The following is a 22,021-nucleotide window of genomic DNA, read 5'->3' on the forward strand; positions in this document are numbered from 1 at the left end:
CGAAGAGGCGCGCGATTCTTTGCGTCCTTTCTCGACGGTTGTCTACTAGAAATCCGCAAAAACAGGTTTTAACAAAGGGTTTTAGAAATCGGTTTTAATGGTATTTTCGACGTAAACCTTACAATTGATGATACAATAAAATAAATACAATAAATAAAAGAGAGATTTACACCCTCAGACTTACATGTTGACGAAACGAGAAGGACTAAGATATCGATTAGTGATGCTCGACGCGAATGCAAAGAAAGCGCCCTCGTTAGAGGAAAACGATTGATTAAATTAAGTTGATTAAGTGTAGTTGGTCAAATTGGTCGGTCATGCAACGGAGAGGCTGGTACCCGGAAAGATCCGAGCTTACGTGGTCAAAAGTTCAAACACGTAAGCGCCAATAAGTAAGAACAAAGTCTAGAATGCAAAGGGAGAAGAGAAGGGCAGACACTCGCGTGAGAAATATGAGGAGCGAAGGCTCCTATTTATACTAATCACGTGAAGGAATTAGGGTTTCGGAGACTCTTTGAAAGTGAATCTCGGAAAGATATGAAAAAGATACGAGAAATATGCGAAAAGGGCACGGGAAGAGGCGCGCAGACCATCTGCGTCTCTTGGAAGAGGCGCAAAGCACTGCTTGCGTCTATTCCCAGGAGGTTTCCTCCTGCTGAAGAAAGATTTCCGCGTTTGAGTTATGGTAGGAAGGAAATAATTCGATTTCCTTAATATCTTATATGAATATTACGGGATATTATTTGCCAAAAGATAAAATTTGTGAAATATGGAATAGAAATATCCGGAACATTCCAGAACATTACGACTCGGGATTTAACAGTTATCAGAAAATGGAGACGGTTTTTTACCCGGACTCCGAATGTACTCTAATTACTGCCAAAACGACCGTATCGGGACGTAGATGACAACTAAGAGGTCGACATTAATTTTTGAGCGATCACTTGACGATAATCTTACGAATTGTCACAAATCGTTCCGCGTATCAAACATGCGGCCCAATCATCACCGGGTGGTTTGCGGGAGGTGCAGAAACGAGGTGTCTACACCTTCTCACAGAGAACACATCTGTTTGTAGTACACATACCCAAAGAGAACAGCTTAACTCTTGTGTTTAAAGCTTCATGTTTGATAAGCCAACCTATGAAAGAATGCTTAGGAATAGCCCAGCCATCCCAAACATCCTTATACCAGTGGACAGGGGGGTGGGCACCCTGCATCCACTGATAACCAGAAGTAACAGTGTAACCATTGGGACTTGCTAGCCCGATTGCCCGAAAACCAGCTAGTATAGTCCTAACCTTGCAAATATTCCTCCAGTTCCAGTTTGAATCTGGAGGAGGTTGATAACTATTCCAATCTGTCCCTTTCATATATACATGGTCAATCCAGAGAACCCAGAGACGATTAGCTTTTGTATAGATCCAGTTGACAAGTTTACCCACAGTTATAATATTCCACACCCTAGCATCTTTCACACATAAACCACCTTCCTTCTTGCTGCAGCATACTTTATTCCATGCAACAAGTGGAGCTCTATGGTACTCAGCATCACCAGCCTATAGGAAATTCCTGCAAATCATTTCAATCCTACTTATAACACCTTTAGGAATCAGAAAAACTGAGGCCCAGTAATTATGCAAAGTGCTACGAACTGAGTTGATAAGAATAAGTCTTCCTGCATAGCTTAACTTTCTAGCTCCAATTCCCCTGATTCTGCAAACAATTTTATCAATCAACACCTGGCAATCACTTCGTTTTAACCTCACTGCCTGCCTTTGGGATACCAGGTATTTGAAAGGCAAAGAGCCTTCCTGGAAGCCTGAGACTTGAATAATATCCTCCTTTAGGGATGCAGCTACACCATTGAAGACAACTTCAGATTTTGAAGCATTAACTCTCAATCCAGAGGTTTCAGAAAAAGTAGATAATGCCCTAAGAAGTAGCATAATAGAATGCACATCCCCCTTACAAAACATAAGGAGGTCATCAGCAAAGAGAAGATGAGTGAGCTTCAAACTTTTGCATAGAGGATGGTATCTGAAGGACCATCTATTAGTAGCATAGTCCAGAATTCTTGATAAGTACTCCATACAAACACAAAAGAGAAGTGGGGAAATAGGGTTACCCTATCTAAGGCCTCTTTTTCCCTCAAAATAACCAAAGTGCGCACCATTCAAACTTAAAGAGTATGTGGGAGAAGAAATGCAGCACATCACCCATTACTTAAACTTGGTAGGAAAATTCAAAGCATCCAACATTTGTTTCACAAATTGCCATTCAATGGAATCATAAGCTTTTTGGAGATCTAATTTGAATAAACATCTAGGGGATACCATACTTCTATTATATAACCTTACCAAATCTTGACAAATAAAAATATTCTCCAGAATACTTCTTCCTTTAATGAAGGCACCTTGACTCTTACTAATGATGTCTGGAAGTATAGCAGCCAGCCTATTGCACATGATCTTTGAGATAGCTTTGTAGAGAACATTGCAACAAGAGATTGGACGAAAGTGCTTCACACTAGTAGGCCTATCCATCTTAGGAATGAGTGTAATAGTTGTAGCATAAATCTGAGTTAAGAGCTTACCAGTATCAAAAAAATTCCTAACAGCATCACACACTTCATCCCCCACAATAGCCCAGGCATCTCTATAAATTTGGCTAGTATAACCATCTGGACCTGGAGATTTGTCCTTAGGTATACTGAAAATGCTCTTCTTGACTTCCTCAGCAGTGATGGGAGTGTCTAAGATATTGGTGTCTTTGTGGTACAACAAGGTCCCCTGGTGACTACATGCTGCTGGACTGCCACAGTGTAATTGTGAGAGCCTAGCAGGTTCTGATAATAATCCAAAAAAGCCTGTTGAATATCATCACCAGTAGTACAAACTTTGCCATTCATATCATCAATCTGCATAACCTTATTCAACATAACTCTCTTCTTGATAACTTGATGGAATAAGAAGTGTTGAGATCCCCAGCAATTGACCACTGAATTTTTGCCTTCTGAGAAAGGAAACTATCTCTGGCCAAAGTAAGATCTTTGAGCTCATTAGCCAGGTCATATTCCTGCTGAATCAGGTCAAAATCCCCAGGACTTTCAACCAACTTCTTTTGAATTTGTTGCATGACAGTACCAGCAATGTTAGTGCTGTTTTCAATATCAGAAAAACAATTTTTATTTAAGTTCTTGAGAACAGGTTTAAGAGCCTTCAATTTCTTCACCACCTTAAACATTTTAGTCCCTCTATAAGACTGCTTCCACACACTATCCACATTTGTACTGAAATGCTCAGAAGCACCCCACAAATTAAAGTACTTGAAAGATTTTTTCCCATTAAATTCAACTTTCCTGTCTACAATTGTGCATGGACAGTGATCAAACATTCCTTCAGGATGGAAATGGGCCATATACTCTCCATAAAGCCTCATCCACTCAGGGTTCCCCATTGCCCTATCCAGTCTACTATAAACTCTATCAGTAGGTGCTTGTTTGTTAGACCAAGTAAACAATGCCCCAGTAGCCTTGATATCCTCCATTTCACATAAAGAGACACATTCCTGGAAGTGTTCCATCTCAGCATCTGTGGTGTTACCCCCCAATCTTTCAATTGGAGATAAGACAGTATTAAAATCTCCAATCCACAACCAAGGCATAGTGCAAGTAGAAGCTGTATCTTTCAAGAATTCCAAAGAATAGTTCTCTCCATCGGGTCATTAAAAGCATAGATCATAGTCAGTAGAAATTTCTTGTTATCCAGTTTGGAGTGAACCAACATATGAATATACTGAGATCCATAATTCAGGAACTGCACATCAAAACAAGTAGGATTCCAGAGTAACCAAATCCTACCCCCTTTATGCCAACTGCAATTGGTAGAAATACTCCATCCATCACAAATTGTGGTTGCCTTATTCAGTAAATTACTAGGTTTAAGTTTAGTCTCTAATAAACCAAAAAGCCCTACACCATTATTACGCATGAACCACTTGACAACCTTCTGTTTATTCAGGTCTTTGAGACCCCTAACATTCCAAAATCCAATACTATGCATGATTAACTTGATTAGGAGGGTCCTTACCACTGTTCTCTACCCTAACTCTAGGTGTAGCAAAACCATTCAAAGCATCCAGAAAGGTGTACTTACTGAACTTACCAGATAGTCTAACTCCCACCATATTCTCCTGCCTACTGAGCCACATAATTTATTTTGCAGGTGTAGCTTTGACAGTAGGAGTGGACCTCACCATTGATAGTGAAGGGAACATATCAAGAATAAGGGCAGGAGGAGATTCAGCAGTCTCAGCAGGTTGAGCTTTCTGTACAGGCCTCCAAATCTATTTGGGTTTAGGTTTAGGTTGCTGAACTTTAGATCTCTTAGGTATAGGTTTTCTTCATTGTGACATGTCATGCGCTATCCCATTACAACTAGTACACGAAATAGGGTTCCATTCATATTCCACATTAACCATAACCAAATGCCCAGATTCGTCCAGAAATCTAACTTTATCAACAAGTTTTTGGTTAAAAGGCACTTCAACCATAACTCTAGCATAACTAAGACGAATCTTATCATAAGTAGCATCATCCATACGAATAAAATTTCCCACCAAACCAGCTATCTTAGGCAGACAGGCCCCCCAAAATCTCAAGGGTATACCAGATAATTTTGCCCACACTGGAACAATATCAACTTTCTCCTTAATCAACTCAGTCTCAGGAAGCTATGAACGGATAACCACATGTTTATTATCAAACATGTAATACCCCGAATTTAATAAAGCCTCCCTATTCTCAAACTTAGTAAATCTGACAAGGAAAATTCTATTATCTAAGAATGAAACTCTGTCAATCCCAAATTGTTCCCAGATACGATACACAAAATTCTCAATAATCTCAGCAGGAGGGTTAGCACCCAAAATATAGCAAAAAACAGAGTTGTTCCAAAAGTCTACCTCTTGTTTAACATCCTCATGTGTGAATTGCAGTAAATCAGTGAGTTCTTCCTCCTCTGAAATAGTTTCCATGACTAGGATACTCTTTCCTTGGTGTTTCAGCATCCACCCATCATTGAGTTGTTCAGGAGCACCCTCACTAAGGTTCAGTATCGGAATTCCATTAATTGCATTAACGGACTTCGTTTTACCAGTATCCAGAGATGAAGGACCCTGAAAGGTAGCATCTTTAGGTTTATTTTGAGTAGTATTTTTAGTACCAGTACGTATTATTGAATGTTTAACAAGTGTTGTAGTTTTTGAAGATGACATTAATGGCGAAAAACGATTTTGTGTAGCTTTAGCAACCGTCATTCTCACAGAATTTTAGGTTAGAATTTCAGAGCTTTTCTCTCTCATGTTTCTCTCTCATCTTACGTAATTAATTTTGTTAACCATACATATTAAAATGCAAAGTAAGAAGAAAATTGATCAACTTACAATAAGGGCCGAATGGTTTATACTAATCGGTCTCCTACCAATTAGTCTTCTTAAGGAAAACCAAGTGCTCCAACAAAACCCTTAGATTCAATAGTAGACTCTACTCCTCAAGGATTGTACCAAGATAATCACTCTTAATACAAGTACTAATTTTGTTACTAGAAAATAGTATTTGTGTTCTTAAAATTTAATCTAATTATTATTATCTATTACTACTTCTAGTAACTTGAATATATTATATTATGGAACAAATTATACATAAAATAATTTTATATGAGAGAGGATGATAAATTATGAGAGATAAGCATAAGTTTCTACACTAGAAAAATGAGAACCAAAAGTTCTCCTATAGAGAAGAGCGAGCTGGTTTTGGCTCTTATTGAGAGCCAAAATTGTTCTTCTCAATTTGCTTTTTATCTTCACAAGAAAGGCTAGGTGTAGGTCTAGTTTAAGCATGGTTTATTTGTCATCATTATGTCCTTAAGCATGCATTAAACTAATGACAAAAATCATCACCCACTAACCCTTGTCCAACCGGTTTTGAACATAAAATGGACCTCCATTTTATCTTTATAATTTGTCATTTTTAATATTGTTTCGTGTGGATTTTGCGCAAGGCAGGATCAGGTCGGGGTTGATTTAGGTAGGGTTAACTAGCTCTATATGGTTTATTAGTCAGATTATCAAGGCAGAATAAAAAGATATAAAGATGTTAAAAATAACAATAACAAGACAAAGAGTTTTGTACGTGGAAAACCCTTAAATGGGAAAAAACCACGGGCACCAAGTCAGGAGAGGATTTCACTATTTTATTATATGTTTAGCACAATGGGACGTAAGTATGTAAGATTTTTATACGAATATTGTCTGCTATTTCTCGTCTTGTCTCGCTTCGAATGATTTCCGAATGCTCTTTATATAGGCTCTTGTTGAACGGCTACTTTGATCCTGGCATTAATGCAGAATATTTTCCCTAATTACCCGCAATAATTCCAAATATCACGCCCTTAATTGCTGTATTAATTGCGAGATCTTCCTATTCAATGCTGCGCGTATATTCCTCTTATAATATTAGTTCCTGGTCTGATAGCGTCCTGATATTTTGACCGTTGTCCTCTCCATGGCCTGGCGCCTGTCTTCATGTGTCCTGATAGCCTGACACCCTGGCAGCCTAATAGTGAGGTTAAGGTGATGCACTGATTCAGGGATATATGCGGATTTCTAGGCCTAACAATTGCCCCTTATCTCCTTATCTTCGATGTGTCAGGACAAAAGATTAGGAGATAACTTTAATCTCTGGAATATTACTCAACGGTTGAATCATGCCTAATCAGTTCCTGTATCGACTACTTTCTTCAGTTTATGACGCGTGTAGTTTTTACTGCAACCTCTTCAATGATTATCCATCCACTTGCGGTTGAAACCCTAATTTAATCTACTATAAATACTTATTCACTTCATTAAGTTAATCTCCTTGATTTTGCCTCTGATAGCTACCTTGTGGTTGATTACCATGATTATAAGGAACCACATATATTTTTCTGCAGTTGTTACGGCTGTAGATTTTGCACATTCTAGCTAGACCACTGAAGAAAAGGATGCTTCATAGAATTTTCATTGTAAAAATTAGAGAATGGTGTACCTTGCCTGAAAAACTAAAAGGTATGAACTTTCTCTATTGTGCTCAAACACTCAGCTGCACTATGACCATCCATACCACACCGTGCACAAGACTCCTCATGTTGAACCATAACATGAACCACCTGCTTATTACTTAAATATTGGGTTGTCTTCATCTCCGCAATTTGGGCAGTTAATGCTTCCAATTGGGTTACAACGACATTATATGAACCGCCTTCTCTTGTACTTCCTCTAGGATTACCATACTCAGCAATGTGAGTAGCCATCTCCTCTATCAATTTCCAAGCATTGGAATCATTGGTGTTATTTTGAAACCTCCCATGGGCAGAGGAATCTAGGAGAGGTATATGATCATCGTACAACCCATTGTAGAATTGGTTGTAAAGAAACCATATCTGAAAACCATGATGTCGAATAGAACAGACCAACCTCTTTAACCGAGTCCACGCTTCATTCAGGTCTTCAGTGAGACCTTGTTTGAAGCTCGTAATATGACTTCTTAAAGCATTGGTCTTTTGTCGTGGGAAATTCCCTTGTAGAATGCAAGAGCCAAAGTGTTCCAATCTGTAATACCATGGGCTTCCATATCCAAATCACGTAGCCATTCCGCAACACCATCTCCAAGAGAGAAAGGAAAAAACATCTGCTTGGCTTGGTCCTGAGTGACCCCAGTGGTCAAAGGGATGGAGAAACTATAGTCAGTGAATTTCTCCATATGGTTAACAGGATCTTCACTATCCCCTACTCTAAACATGTTTCGCTCCACCAAATTAATGTAAGATGAGAGAATCTCGAAAGTGCCATTATAAGTGGTAGACAGCTTTAATCCTTTAGCGATGGAAGCCGAGGTAGGCTTGGAATGACTTGCTAATGTAGACATCTTGATTACTACAGGAACTGGAATGTCAGCGTCATAAAGTATGTTGTCCTCTTCAAAGGACGGATTTTTCGAAATAGTGGAATGCTCAGCGTCACTATCAAGTATACTCAAGTCTTCTACTTGAGAAACTTTTCTTTGAAACTTTCGTCTGTAGCGAAAAGTCTTCTCTGTTTCGGGATCTAATGGTCAAATATCAGACCTGTTGGACCTGGGCATACACGAAACTAACAATAAAAGTGTGAGAATGGTCTCAAGGAACTACGTTCCCTGAGACAAAAGACAAGCTAAACAAAAACAAACAGAAAATAACTGCCTCCCCGACAACGGCGTCAAACTTGACAAGGCTAAAGTCGTATCACCTTATTCAAAATAAACCTAACTCAATACTAACAAATAGCTAGCGGTAAGACATGTGTCGAATCCACAGGGATGCGGTAATTATTCTGTTTGCCAATATTTAAAGTGTCTTAAAAGTAACAATTTCTTCAAGGATTGTTTGTTGATTTCTATAAACTAATAGCGTTGTAAAATAAAGGTGAATTCAAATATATTAAAAGAGCCTAGGGATCAAGTTCACTAGGCCAGTTATCAGGGGGTATGATTTAACTAATTAATTGTAACACCCCCATTTATTTAAGAGCCTTTAGCAAGACATTCTGAAGTAAATAAAGGTGTTACCATCTCAGTTGCCGGAAGTAGTAAGTATAAAAGACAAACAATTACCAAACTACTTTAAGACGATGTAAATTAAAGTGCCTCAAAAGACCTTATTACAAAATCCCAACGAGATAAATAAATATTACAATGTACGTTTAAAATAACTGCAGCGGAAATAAAATAACTAGTGTCTGAATGAATTAAGGCGATTTCTAGACTCAAGTGATAATCTCGTCCCAAGGTCACCCTTTAAGCATCCAACACTTCTCACAAGCTAACCTGAAATCAATCTGCCCCCAATATTTGGTTCGTCATAGGTGTTCACGAATACACAGTCAACAATGAGGTTGAGTAGGATAACTAAACAACAATAATAATACGATAACTTGTAAAACATTACAATCAAGAACTCGACCAAGACCGTCACACACGGCTCAACCGTGTGCCACATCACACGCCACAACCAACCACGCAATAGAACTGACACCACACGGTGTACTACTCAGGTCCACGGCCCATCCCCTAACGCCACCGTGTCTGGCCTACCAAAACCGTACAGGACCATGGCTCTTCCACATTCCTGTGCCTGATCGACCAAATAATCTCAAAGCATTACCATTCCTCTTTCACAATTCCAACCAACAATAGAGAACCAACCAGCAATGATAACAATATGATTATGAGACAACAATCATGACAATATGCTCAAGACAACAACTACGACGATGTACTCAGGACAACAATTACAACAATAATCATCTTTCAAAAATTCACCAATTACCAATATAGTATAGTTGAGTAGTTAACCTACCTCTTAGCAATTTTTCTCAATCAATCAAACAATCAAAAAGCTTCTTCAACAATTTCACCACCTAAACAAATAATTAAATTGTGTATAATTATTAACTAATCTTATTAATAAATTTAAGATGTAAACTACCCAAAATAATCCTGCAAAAATCATCACAAACACGCCCCCATAACACGGTTGACCCGATGGTGGTCAAACCCGTCGCTCAACAGCTGGTCAAGGACCCCCTCCACGGTCACGGAGGTCAACGACTCACGAGTATGGTCAAGATCAAACGTAAATAATTGATACAAGGCGATTAGATAACTTATCACAATTTAATTAGGGAAAGATGAAAACTTCGTCTTAAAGTTGTCTCACAAAAGCTGTCCTCATAATTATATGTATTGAGTTTTTGTAGAAGAATAAATATGATGGTAAGGCATAGGTTTTGTATTTATATTAGTTGGTAGATGTAGTTGAAAGGTTCTAGGAAAGTGCTTTTAATATTAAAATAATGAAAATATCTTAGTACATAGGTAATACCCAAACCACATACCACCTTCCCACAAGCTCGGTCCAACCGTGGCCATACACGGTCCAAGCCGTGTTTTAACATGGTGCCCCACTCCGTCTTATTTGCCTATTTTTTTTCTTTTCGTTTTACGACAACAACTTATTATTATTTATGCACTTTATATCAATATAAATTATTAATTATTAATTAAAAATAAGGAGTATTACTGTCTTCCTTCCTTAAAAAGAACTTCGTCCTGAAGTTCATCACACCACACTACCCGAACCAAGCAACCACACGATAAACGATACACAAGCTTATCTATATTATTATAATAAATGACCAAAATCAAAGCGGTGTGATATTCTACCACCGAAAAGAAAAGGTTACGTCCTCGTAACCAACATACCTTACACAAACAAATGAGGATACTTTTCCTTTATCTCAGCTTCAACTACCCAAGTAGCTTCCTCTACATTATGATTAGACCATAAAACTTTCTCCAAAGCAATCCCACTATTTCTAGTCTTTCTCGCCTTCCTGTCCAAAATTTTCTTAGCCACTTCCTCATAAGACAAATTCACATCCATCTCATATGTCTCAGCTGCTAACACATGAGCAGGATCACTCACATACTTCCTATACTGTGAAACATGAAAAACATTATGTACTCTTGCCAAAGCTGGTGGTGGCGCAAGACGATATGCCACTTCACCAACCCTGTCTAAAATCTCATAAGGTCCAATGTACTTCTGACTCAGCTTCCCTCTCTTGCCAAACCGCATCACACCCTTCATTGGTGATACATTCAATTACACATTGTCTCCCACCATAAACTCAATCTCACTTCTCTTCAAATCTGCATAACTCTTCCGTCGATCCTGTTCAGCTTTCATCTCCTGTCTAATCATATGTACTTGCTCAACCATCCATTGGATCAACACATGCCCTAATGTCACGACATCAGTGACATCATCCCAACAAACTGGACTCCTATACTTCCTTCCATACAAAGCTTAAAAAGGTGCCATACGACTACTAGCATGATAACTGTTATTATAAGAAAATTCTATCAAATCTAACCTCTCTTCCCATGAACGTCCAAACTCCAAAACACAAGCTCTTTACATATCCTCTAAAGTTTAAATAGTCCTCTCAGTCTGTCCATCTGTAGCTGGATGAAATACAGTGCTCATCTTCAAAGTCGTACCCATACACTCCTGCAACTCTTGCCATAACATAGAAATAAACCTTGAATCACGATCAGAAGCAATATCCTTTGGAATTCCATGTAACGTCACAATATTCTTCATATGAGCTTTAGCCAATTCAGCCTTACTCCACGTGTTTTTCATAGGAATAAAGTGCGCCGTCTTAGTCAAATGGTCTACTATTACCCAAATGATATTATTGCCCTTTTGAGTGCGAGGCAAACCAACAATAAAATCCATGGAAATGCTTTCCCACTTCCATTCAGGCACATCTAAAGATTTTACCTTCCCTCGTGGTCTCTTATGCTCACCTTTCACCCTTTGACAAATTAGACACCTAGAAACAAACTCAGCAACCTCATTGTTTATCCCAGGCCACCAAAATGTTTTCTTTAAATCTTTATATAACTTGTCTCCTCCGGGATGTACAAAATATGGCGTAAAATGTGCTTCAGCCAAAATCTTTCTCTTCAATTTCTCATCATCAGGTACACACCATCTCCCATCGAATCTCAAACTATCATCTATCCCCACGACAAATCATGATGGCACACCCTCCTCCACGGCCGTGCGCCACTTCTCCACTTTCTGGTCTCCACTTTCTGCTTCTCTCTGATCTCAGCATACAACTCCGGCTCTATAGTCAAATCCCCAACTGAATCCCCTTTCCTTATCACACAAATTCCCATTCTCAATAAATCATCTTGCAACTTAACCCGCGACATAGCTAAACATAAGGCATGAAGCGACTTCCTACTCAAAGCATCTGCTACCACATTGGCCTTCACCTCATGGTAAAGTATCTATATGTCATAATCTCCAATCAACTCTATCCACCTCCTTTATCTCATATTAAGCTCTTTCTAAGTATAAATATACTTAAGACTCTTGTGATCAGAAAATAATTTGAAAGTAGCTCCATACAAGTAATGCCTCCACAACATAAGAGCAAACACGACCGCCCCTAGCTCTAGATCGTGCGTTGGATAATTCTCCTCAAATGGTTTTAACTGTCTCGAAGCATAAGCTATCACTTTCCCTCGTTGCATTAGCGCACACCCAAATTCGTTCTTTGAAGCATCAGTATACACCTCAAAATCCTTATTTCCTCAGGTAAAGCTAAGATAGGAGCTGTGGCCAAGCGCTCCTTTAAGGTTAGAAAATCCATCTCACAACTCTTATCCCACTTAAACATGTTCTCCTTTCTCATCAAAGCCGTCAAAGGCTTGGCTATTTTAGAGAAATATTTCACAAACCTCCTTTAGTAGCCAGCCAACCCTACAAAACTCCTCACATCAGCCACGGTTTTCGGTGTCTCCCAATTAGACACTACCTCAATCTTACCTGGATCAACTGACATTCCCTCCTTTGACACCAAATGTCCCAAAAATGCTACCTTATCCAACCAAAACTCACACTTACTCAACTTAGCATACAAATCATTCTCCCTCAAAGTCTGTAACATGATCCTCAAATTCTTCTCATGCTCCACTTTATCCTTAGAGTACACCAATATATCATCAATAAAGACAACGATAAACTGATCAAGGTAAGGGCTAAACATTCTATTCATCAAATCCATAAATACTGCAGGTGCATTAGTCAAACCAAAAGGCATAACTACAAACTCGTAGTGCTCATATCTCGTCCTAAAGCCAGTCTTAGGCACATCCTCTTCCTTAAGTCTCAATTGATGGTAACCCGACCTCAAGTCAACCTTAGAGAAAACTCCATCTCCACTCAGCTGATCAAATAATTCATCAATTCGAGGTAAAAGGTATCTATTCTTAATCGTCACATTGATCAATTCCCTGTAATCTATACACAATCTCATTCTCCCATCCTTCTTCTTAAGAAATAAAATTGGTGCGCCCCAAGGTGGCACACTTGGCCTCACATAACCCTTATCTTAAAACTCCTCTAATTGTTTCTTTATTTCCTCCAATTCCTTAGGCCCCATCTTTTATGGTGCTTTAGAAATAGGTCCCGTCCCCGGTTTCAACTCAATATTAAAATCAACCTCTCTCTTTGGAGGTAAACCTGGAATCTCCTTCGGAAACACATCCTGAAACTCACTCACCACTGGAATCTCATCTGCGCCCTTCACTCTCTCACGCATGTCCCTTACACGACACAATATCAACTCTCCTCCCTTCCTCAAACACGACTTCAGGGTAACTGTTGATATAAGTTTCACTTTTGGTCTTACCAGAAATCCCCTATAAGACACTCTTACTCCCTTCAGTCCCTTCAAAGATACTTTCTTTTGATGACAATCTATAAAAGCTCTATTTCTACTCAACCAATCCATCCCCAAAATAATCTCCAAACCACCCAATGGAAATTCTATTAAGTCCATAGAAAATAAAACTTCACCGATAAGAATAATTACGTTTTTATATGAATGGGTACAAGATATCGACTCCCCAGAAGGTATTGTTACTTCATCTTTTATCACTACTGGGTCAACCAATCCCAACACCTTAACATGGTCACTCGATATAAATTAATGGGTTGCTCCCGAATCAAATAAAACATAAGATGGTTTAGAGTTGGTTAGAAAAGTACCCGAAACCACATGTGCATCTCCCTCAGTAGCCTCTTTCCCTATCATGAACAACTTACCACTGCTTTCACGCCGCCCTGCACTATAGATGCCGACGTTGTCCCTTGCTTTATGGTGCCATTCTGGTTCCCTCCATTTCTATTGCCTTGATTGTTGTTGAAGCAATTCTGAAAATTGTTGTTATTGTTATAGCCCCTTTGATTATTCCATGATCCATTAAAACGATTGCTTCCATAGCTAGGTGCTGGTGTCTTGAATCCATTAAAATTTCCCCTACCAAATCCTCCATTCATATTGTTCCTCCTTGCAGTAGTCCTAGACTCCACAATATTATGACCAAACCTACTACATCCATAGCACTGTGGCCTGTCCACACCTCTCGCTCCACCTGACACTCCGCTACGGCCGAAACCGCCCCACTCACGGCTCCACCGATAGAAAATGAATGGTGTTGATTGAAATTCTGCTTCTTGTTTCCTCCAGTCCCTTCACTAGTGGTCTCTACCTTTCTCTTTTCACCCTCATCTTTCTTCTCCTCCTTCACCACGTCTCCCTGATCACTGTCTTACTGTGATTCCACCACAATCCAGCCTTTCCTTTCAAGTAGTGAGCAGCTTGATCTACTTACATCTCCTTAGGACAGTCCAACAATTCGAAGAGGTTTTCGAACTCTCTACACCAATCTCCCAGCAATGATGGTTCGCCAAGTCCATCGTACTTCATTGGATTATGACGAGCAATGGCAGCACTCATATCTTAGCAGGATCCACCGTCGCAGTCTTCGATTTCAACGCAGCAGTCAACGCATCATTGCTTGCAATGAGCCTGTCAATCTCTTCCTGTGTCATAGCTGTGGATGTAGCTCTCTTTGGTGCCATTTGGGTTCTTATAAGAATAAAGAAGAAACATAAGTTTCTGTTCTAAACAAGTTTGTGGTATAAGGTATAAGATACAATCCATGCATACAAAAGAATATGTGATTGGTCGAGCTGGCCTTGCACGACCAACCACCTGTGACGTACGGCACCCACGATCTTCCTCTTTCTTTTTCCAATTTAATTATTCTTGATACATGTTTAGTCTTTAATTCATGGAATCTCATAATCCTATAGTTACAGGCTTAGGGCAACATATACCGCATATCTCTAGACATGAAATGCTACTAAACATGTAGTTCACGTATATTCAATCAATTCATATAAAGATGCAATAATTCAGCAATTTATATTTCTCCAGTTTATGCCTTTCATGATATGTTAAGAAAATTTCCCTGCGTAGTCATGCCACAATTTAAATCAAGCTCAAATTTTTTTTTTCAACCACAACACAATCGTCACATAGGCGACACGCCTATTGTCTTTATTTCTTACCTTTTGTTCTCATCCTGCAATAAAATTAGTGCTTCTCGCAACATCAGGACCCAATAAGACCCTTAAGGTAAAGCATCCACGCTAACAACCCTTTTCTCTCTTTAACCTTCCTCGAGGTGACCAGCTCAAAACTGAGAAGGGCCAGATCAAGGACGTCTCTCTAACATAGAAGAGGGATCCTAAACAGTTTCTACCCCGGGTTCATTTTATTATACTCATCCTAAGTTCATTAAATTCATTTGATTAGGCCTTAGGAACGTTCTCTCTTATACCACTTTGTAACATCCTCATTTATTTAGGAGCCTTTAGCAAGACATTCTCAAGTAAATAAAGGTGTTACCATCTCAGTTGCCTAAGGTAGTAAGTATAAAAGAAAAACAATTACCAAATTACTTTAAGACGAGTAAATTAAAGTGCCTCAAAAGACTTTATTACAAAATCCCAACGAGATAAATAAATATTACAAAGTACGTTTAAAATAACTGCATCGGAAATAAAATAACTAGTGTCTGAATGAATTAAGGCGATCTCTAGACTTAAGTGATAATCTCGTCCCAAGCTCCCCCTTTAAGCATCCAGCACTTCTCACAAGCTAACCTGAAATCAATCTGCTCCCCAATATTTGGTTCATCACAGGTGTTCACGAATACACAGTCAAGCACGAGGTTGAGTAGGATAACTAAACAACAATAATAATACGATAACCTGCAAAACGTTACAATCAAGAATTCGACCAAGACCGTCACACATGGCTCAACTGTGTGCCACATCACACGCCATAACCAACCACGCAACACAACTGACACCACACAGTGTACTACTCAGGTCCACGGCACATCCCCTAATGCCACCATGCCTGGCCTACCAAAACCGTACAGGACCACGACTCTTCCACATCCCCGTGCGTGATCGACCAAATAATCTCAAATCATTGCCATTCCTCTTTCACAATTCCAACAAACAGTAGAAAACCAACCAACAATGATAACAATAAGATTATGAGACAACAATCATATCAATATGCTCAAGACAACAATTACGACGATGGGCTCAGGACAACAATTACAGCAATAATCATCTTTCAACAATTCACCAATTACCAATATAGTATAGTTGAGTAGTTAACCTACCTCTTAGCAATTCTTCTCAACCAATAAAACAATCAAAAAGCTTCTTCAACAATTCCACCACCTAAACAAATAATTAAATTATGTATAATTATTAACTAATCTTATTAATAAATTTAAGATGTAAACTACCCAAAATAATACCGCAAACATCGTCACAAACACGACTCCATAACACGCTTGACCCGACGGTGGTCAAACCCGTCGGTCAATGGCTGGTCAACGACCTCCTCCACGGTCACGGTGGTCAACGACTCACGGGTATTGTCAAGATCAAACGTAAATAATTGATATGAGGCGATTAGATAACTTACCACAATTTAATTAGCGAAAGATGAAAACTTCGTCTTAAAGTTGTCTTACAAAAGCTCTCCTCACAATTATATGTATTGAGTTTTTGTAGAAGAATAAATATGATGGTAAGGCATAGGGTCTGTATTTATATTAGTTGGTATATGTAGTTGGAAGGTTCTAGGAAAGTGCTTTTAATATTAACATAATGGAAATATCTTAGTATATAGGTAACACCCGAACCACATACCACCTTCCCACAAGCTCGGTCCAACCGTGGCCATACACGGTCCAAGACGTGTTTTAACACGGTTCCCCACTCCGTCGTATTTGCTTATTTTGTTTTTCTTTTCTTTTTACGACAACAACTTTTTATTATTTATTCACTTATTATAAATATAAATTATTAATTATTAATTAAAAATACGGAGTATTACATTAATTGAGTAGTTATGTTTTTTAAGGTCATATGATCGGTCGACTCAAATATTCCCTTTAGAACTAAACTTAACATGCGGTCGCTATAATTAAGCTAGTTTCTTCAATTGTCACAGCTTTTATTAGTCTTAACCCGCTTGGCAATAATCCTAATTCGCAAGACTAGTAAACAAATTATGGCCAAAACTAATCAACTAGATTTAGGACAACAATTGAACAACAACTAAAAGTAATTTAAAAATTAATTCAATAAGTTAAACCCCTTATAAAAAACCTAGATCCCTTTTCACCCTAATAATAATCTACGAACTTCTTATTTATCTTACAAAATAAATCGACTTAAGGAAGTTTCGTAGAAAGCAGGAAATAGTAAACACTCGATCGAGTATTGTGACACTCGATCGAGTACTTGCACCATCACGACTCGATCGAGTCTTCAGACACTTGTTCGAGTGTTCTCAGCCATAGCCTTTCTTCGTGTCCTTTCTTTGTGTTTCCTTCTCGATTCTTATGCTAATCCTTTCGTGCCCCGTTTTACCGACTCCGCGGTGCTCCATATTAATCATTTGTTCCACGAATGCATCCAATCTGCATTAAAACACCAAAAGGCGGAAGTATCGACATTTCTAATATAAACGGCATATAATTATCATATAGAAGCACAAAACCGTCTCAAAACAACTAAAGGATAGGCATATAAATGTATATAAATATGACTTATCAACGACGACATTCCTATTTATAGGAAAAGCCAAAGATGGAATAAAGGCAGTCAACCGCTACCGAATCCTCTGAGGAATCGGAGGGTGACACGTGTAAGAAAGAACCAAAAAACCGGCTACCGGTTCAAATACAAACTGAATTAAGAAAGGCCCAGGGGAAAAGAAGCCGGATCTACAATCAGCATATCAACCGATAAAAAAAGGGGTTGAACGCATGCATCTACTGAGCGAATACACAAGGAGGTCATCTAGAAAACTAGGTTCGAGCTCGCCTCCCGAAGAAACTGCAGGACCCTTCCTCTCCTGCCAAAGGTCTCTATGGAGAGCTAGCCATATGTCCGAGAGGAAGCCGATTCTAGAGAGCTCCCTCCCCCCCCCCCCCCGAATTAGAGGCGGACGACCGGCCCAACGAGTCTTGACCAACCCGATACTTCAGAGGCCTCTTTAACTTCGCCCTATACTTCCGAACCAGCTTCAGAACCATGCTACAACGGTTTCTTGATCGAGGTCGCTGTTGGATGTCCCAGGGGCAAACTAACCCTTAGGCGGCGAAGCATGTACTGCAACGAATGCCCCTATCTCTGAAAGATCCTACCGGATAAACTAAGGTCGGACAAATCCACCTTAAGCTCCACAACGGCCGTACGGTACAACTCACGAGGAGACGGGGATCGGTTCAGCATGCCAATAGTAGACGGTGAAGAACTGCTCGACAGACAGGGGCACGAATCGCCAACAAACTGATTGATCACCATATCACTACCGGCGTTGATCGACATCAACAAAAACAAGAGGGTACAACGTAAACTTCAGGGAGCCTCTAGAGAGTGTTCCCCAAGAAAAAGTAAGACAAATCGTTTTATAAACATGCGGCATCCAGAAAAGGGTAAAAACTCTATATTCATGTCTCACGAGCAAAAAGGATGAAGGTACAAAGATTGCAGAAGAAGCAACTCGAATCCTAAGTACATGAAGTAGTCTGTTACAAATAATAAGACAAAAACTCCTATAGTAGGACTCCAGCAACACATGCGCTTCGACCGCCTTGGACATGTATAGCTTAATCTCGACGAACCTCCTCTCTGCTACATTGAAGTCCTCATCTTTAGCAGTCTCGAAAATGATCCGTATACCCTCGGCCTGCACAACGGTCGACCTCCGATATCCAAAGGGAAGATCCAAGAATGCCATACTTACTCAGTTACGGGCATCCCCCTGCTGACTCTGACCACAAGGAAGTTCATCCAAAGCATTCTCCCACTCAGGATTCACGGGCTCCGAAGTCACCTCACCTTCCTCGTTCCGCCACCAGAGAATACATTAGAGAGGTGACCGACACGTCCAATTCGGCTGGCCGCCTACTCACGGGCACAATACTCCTCCTCGTCTATGACATTAGGAGAACTGCACGCCCCAAATTCCTTATAACCCTAACCAGCGAAACGCGGCAGAAAAATCTCAAAGATACCCGTGAACTTGCTTACCAAAGGCATTTAAAAATAGATTGCGTGAGGATTAGGTAGACCACCTCTAAACCTCCACCTGGTGTAACAATATTTGCAACGACGAGACTCCCACGAAATTGCCTATGGGTAAATACACTCAGGCGCCTAGCTCAGACGCCATCCTGTCTGGGGCAAATTGATGTGGCACGTCGAGTCGACCAGACCCGCTGTAGATACCCGGTATCTGTTGAATCCCTAACAAACACCCGATGATTATCGGACTACAACATGCTTAGGAATCGCTACATTTGATCGAGAGTTTATATAACAATGCGTCGAAAAACTTAAAAAACGATTTTGAAAAGGAAAACATTTTCAAAACATTTCAAAAATACCTGGAGTGTTTTATGCATGACGACGGGGTCGCAATGACACTAACTAGAGTCAAAACCGACACCGGAACAAAAACCGTTTCAAAATCAAATCCCGACTCTAACAACGAGTTAAACACAAAAAAACATCTCACACAGTGCTTTCATGCTAAGTATACCCGATATACTTGATGGTCAAGTACAATCATATCCTATAAAACCTAGGATAGAACAAACCACAAATTCAAATGCGTGATAGTGACAAGACAATTCGAAGACCCGTGGACATGCTCGCACCTCTTCAAGCAGCTTTTACAGCCACGTCGCCCAAAATGCATAACACCACACAAATCCTCTATAAATAACCCTCAAATGCCACCATTTGATGGTACGCGAGAGTCCACCCCTTCTTTTCTCCCTTAACATTCTAGACCTCGACTTCTCAAGTCAACAACCGACACGTATTTTCGACCTACCGATTGAAAATACAAGCCTTACACATTGTTTGGTACCGTCATCGTGCATTAAATCACTGACTTACCACTTTGACCAACTACACCATCACTAAAGCAAAGCAACACTCCATATTTTACAAAAACGGTGTAAATCGAGTATTCCGACTCACGAGTTTTTACACTTTGTCGATTGCTCGTCAAGCAGCCTAGCATGTAAGTATGAGGGTGTAATTAATCGTCTTCTTTCATGTTCTTTTTATATGTTTTCATGACATGAACATGATAAAACATGCATAACATGATCCAAAATACGGATTGATCGAGCCAAAACCGAGTTTTGACTGGAGACAGAGGCTGGTAGTCACCACTACCAACCTCACGCCTCTTTAGGCATCCCCAGTCAGAACTCAAACGTGTTTTAGTTCATCTATCCTCCATTTCATTTCTTATTTGTAATCGGTTTTTACCATTTCAAATATTTCAAATCATTTTTATGATAATTTTTAACCATGAATTATATTCACCATTGGCTCTTCATCACATGACGGTTTAACCCGTGACTCGGTGATAATATTTTGGTTAATAGTTTAAAGGGACGATTCCTAATCTTTAGTACCTATGTCAAGCACTGCTTTTTGCTTCGATTGACCGAGGTACAAAGTAGATTCGAACGGTTTCCAGGCATCCCATAATTGCTTGGTGGCGACTCCGAACATCTTTAGCAATCGTTTCGAGACCTTCACCGAGACGAAACCGACCGATCTAAATCGGTCGTGTCAAAAGCATTTATACTTCACCGAGCGTGGCTTTCCAATTGTTGCATGTCCACAGACTGGCGTGTAAGTGGCCCATGTCCACAGACTGGTGACTCCGCTTGGGAAAACTAGGAGACTTGTGTCTTTGCGATCCCTAGATGGTGAAACTTGAACGAGGTCTTGGTTGAAGTACATTAATTGATATTACGGTCATAAGTCGTGTTCCTTGTCCGGGCCCACAACCTAACCTTTATCTGTAACACCCCCATACTCCAAGTGCCTTACCAGGACCACTCAGGTATAAAGCTGTTACCATCTCGGTTTCCCGAGGCAATGATAACCAAAAGACAATAAAGAAACAACGTTTAAATAGTATAAAGTTTAAAGTGAATACAATCCAAAACCAAACTGCCAAAAACGGTTTACATGTTCAGAATCCAACTGTCTAAACAACTAAACAAATGTCTGATAAAATACTCAAGCTACAGCGAAAGACTCTATCATCTGAAGGTGACACATCCCAGCTAGCCCATATCTCTCGACTCATACCTGCTCAACAACTACCCACCATCCCCGAATGGATCACCACAGTTTTTAAAACAATAAAACGGGGTCAGTACTATTCACACAATCATACATATACAACTACTATAAGACAGAAACCAACATATCTCAATCGTCACATAACCCAAACTTCACAATCAACTCCTCATCACCGACTACACACTAGAGTGTGTAGTCCTGCCAGAGTACCCGTCGCAATAGGTTACTCCACTCCGCCAGTGGGGGACCGCAGCCATTCCCATCTAAGCCCCGCTCATACCATAGAGCGAATAAACCAAATCCATTAATGCGCACATCCCTTCTGTGACGGGTTCCACAAAAGGCGAATAATGGGCGTGAAGCCACTCCCGCAAGTGACCCCACTCAGCCAGGGATGCACCCCAAATACCACAGACAAATACAACCAATCATAACAACCAGCAGTAAACAATTCCAACAACCGTCACAATACTCGTATGATAATACTCAACAAACATAGACCACAACCAACACATATGTGAATAATACTGAGTAGGGAAACCCTACCGGGAATACAAAACAATCAGACGATCTCAACAGTTGTTATCAAAAAGCCTCCTCTACGAATTCTCCTCCTAACATGTGATCACACAATTACTAACATTCACAAAAACCAATAAAACTCCCAACTCCCCAAATTAGGGTTTAAACAACTTTAATAAAATACTATAAAATCGGTACGCAGATCTTACCCTCGACACAAGTATCACAAGGATGTAAAGAACGATAGATTTCGACCTCCCAAGCTCCTGGATTTG

The 22,021-nt window shown here is 39.8% G+C and overlaps 4 protein-coding genes across 4 annotated transcripts; all 4 read right to left on the reverse strand.

Annotated features, from left to right (window-relative positions):
• Positions 1 to 1,043: 1,043 nt before the first annotated feature.
• Positions 1,044 to 2,093, reverse strand: LOC141617710 (uncharacterized). The gene is made up of 2 exons (XM_074434876.1): positions 1,656 to 2,093; positions 1,044 to 1,559 (listed from the first exon to the last, which is right to left on the reverse strand). The coding sequence occupies exons 1-2, from the start codon at positions 2,091 to 2,093 to the stop codon at positions 1,044 to 1,046; spliced, it is 954 nt and encodes a 317-aa protein (XP_074290977.1).
• A 129-nt stretch (positions 2,094 to 2,222) lies between these two features.
• On the reverse strand, positions 2,223 to 3,666 carry LOC141617711 (uncharacterized). Its single transcript, XM_074434877.1, has 2 exons — positions 2,940 to 3,666; positions 2,223 to 2,869 (listed from the first exon to the last, which is right to left on the reverse strand). The coding sequence occupies exons 1-2, from the start codon at positions 3,664 to 3,666 to the stop codon at positions 2,223 to 2,225; spliced, it is 1,374 nt and encodes a 457-aa protein (XP_074290978.1).
• Positions 3,667 to 10,340: 6,674 nt separating this feature from the next.
• Positions 10,341 to 10,727, reverse strand: LOC141617712 (uncharacterized). Its single transcript, XM_074434878.1, has one exon. It carries the CDS (start codon positions 10,725 to 10,727, stop codon positions 10,341 to 10,343), a length of 387 nt encoding a protein of 128 aa, XP_074290979.1.
• Positions 10,728 to 10,742: 15 nt separating this feature from the next.
• LOC141617713 (uncharacterized) lies at positions 10,743 to 12,723 on the reverse strand. The gene is made up of 4 exons (XM_074434879.1): positions 12,486 to 12,723; positions 11,727 to 11,907; positions 11,182 to 11,460; positions 10,743 to 10,932 (listed from the first exon to the last, which is right to left on the reverse strand). The coding sequence occupies exons 1-4, from the start codon at positions 12,721 to 12,723 to the stop codon at positions 10,743 to 10,745; spliced, it is 888 nt and encodes a 295-aa protein (XP_074290980.1).
• Between the last annotated feature and the right edge of the window lie 9,298 nt (positions 12,724 to 22,021).

The sequence above is a fragment of the Silene latifolia genome, chromosome X, assembly GCF_048544455.1.
Source record: "Silene latifolia isolate original U9 population chromosome X, ASM4854445v1, whole genome shotgun sequence".
Classification (NCBI taxonomy): Eukaryota; Viridiplantae; Streptophyta; class Magnoliopsida; order Caryophyllales; family Caryophyllaceae; genus Silene; species Silene latifolia.

Excerpts from the sequence above, each read along its gene's own strand:
- LOC141617710 (XM_074434876.1), bottom strand. The coding sequence starts at position 2,093 with ATGGAGTACTTATCAAGAATTCTGGACTATGCTACTAATAGATGGTCC. Across the intron at positions 1,560-1,655 it reads GACTTATTCTTATCAACTCA|GCTGGTGATGCTGAGTACCA; the intron begins GTTCGTAGCACT and ends AATTTCCTATAG.
- LOC141617711 (XM_074434877.1), bottom strand. The coding sequence starts at position 3,666 with ATGCCTTGGTTGTGGATTGGAGATTTTAATACTGTCTTATCTCCAATT. Across the intron at positions 2,870-2,939 it reads GTTATCAAGAAGAGAGTTAT|GCTTTTTTGGATTATTATCA; the intron begins GTTGAATAAGGT and ends GATATTCAACAG.
- LOC141617712 (XM_074434878.1), bottom strand. The coding sequence starts at position 10,727 with ATGAAGGGTGTGATGCGGTTTGGCAAGAGAGGGAAGCTGAGTCAGAAG.
- LOC141617713 (XM_074434879.1), bottom strand. The coding sequence starts at position 12,723 with ATGGATTTGATGAATAGAATGTTTAGCCCTTACCTTGATCAGTTTATC. Across the intron at positions 11,908-12,485 it reads GGGAATGTCAGTTGATCCAG|ATGCTTTGAGTAGGAAGTCG; the intron begins GTAAGATTGAGG and ends ATGTGGTAGCAG. Across the intron at positions 11,461-11,726 it reads CAGAAAGTGGAGACCAGAAA|GGTGAAAGGTGAGCATAAGA; the intron begins GTGGAGAAGTGG and ends AATTTGTCAAAG.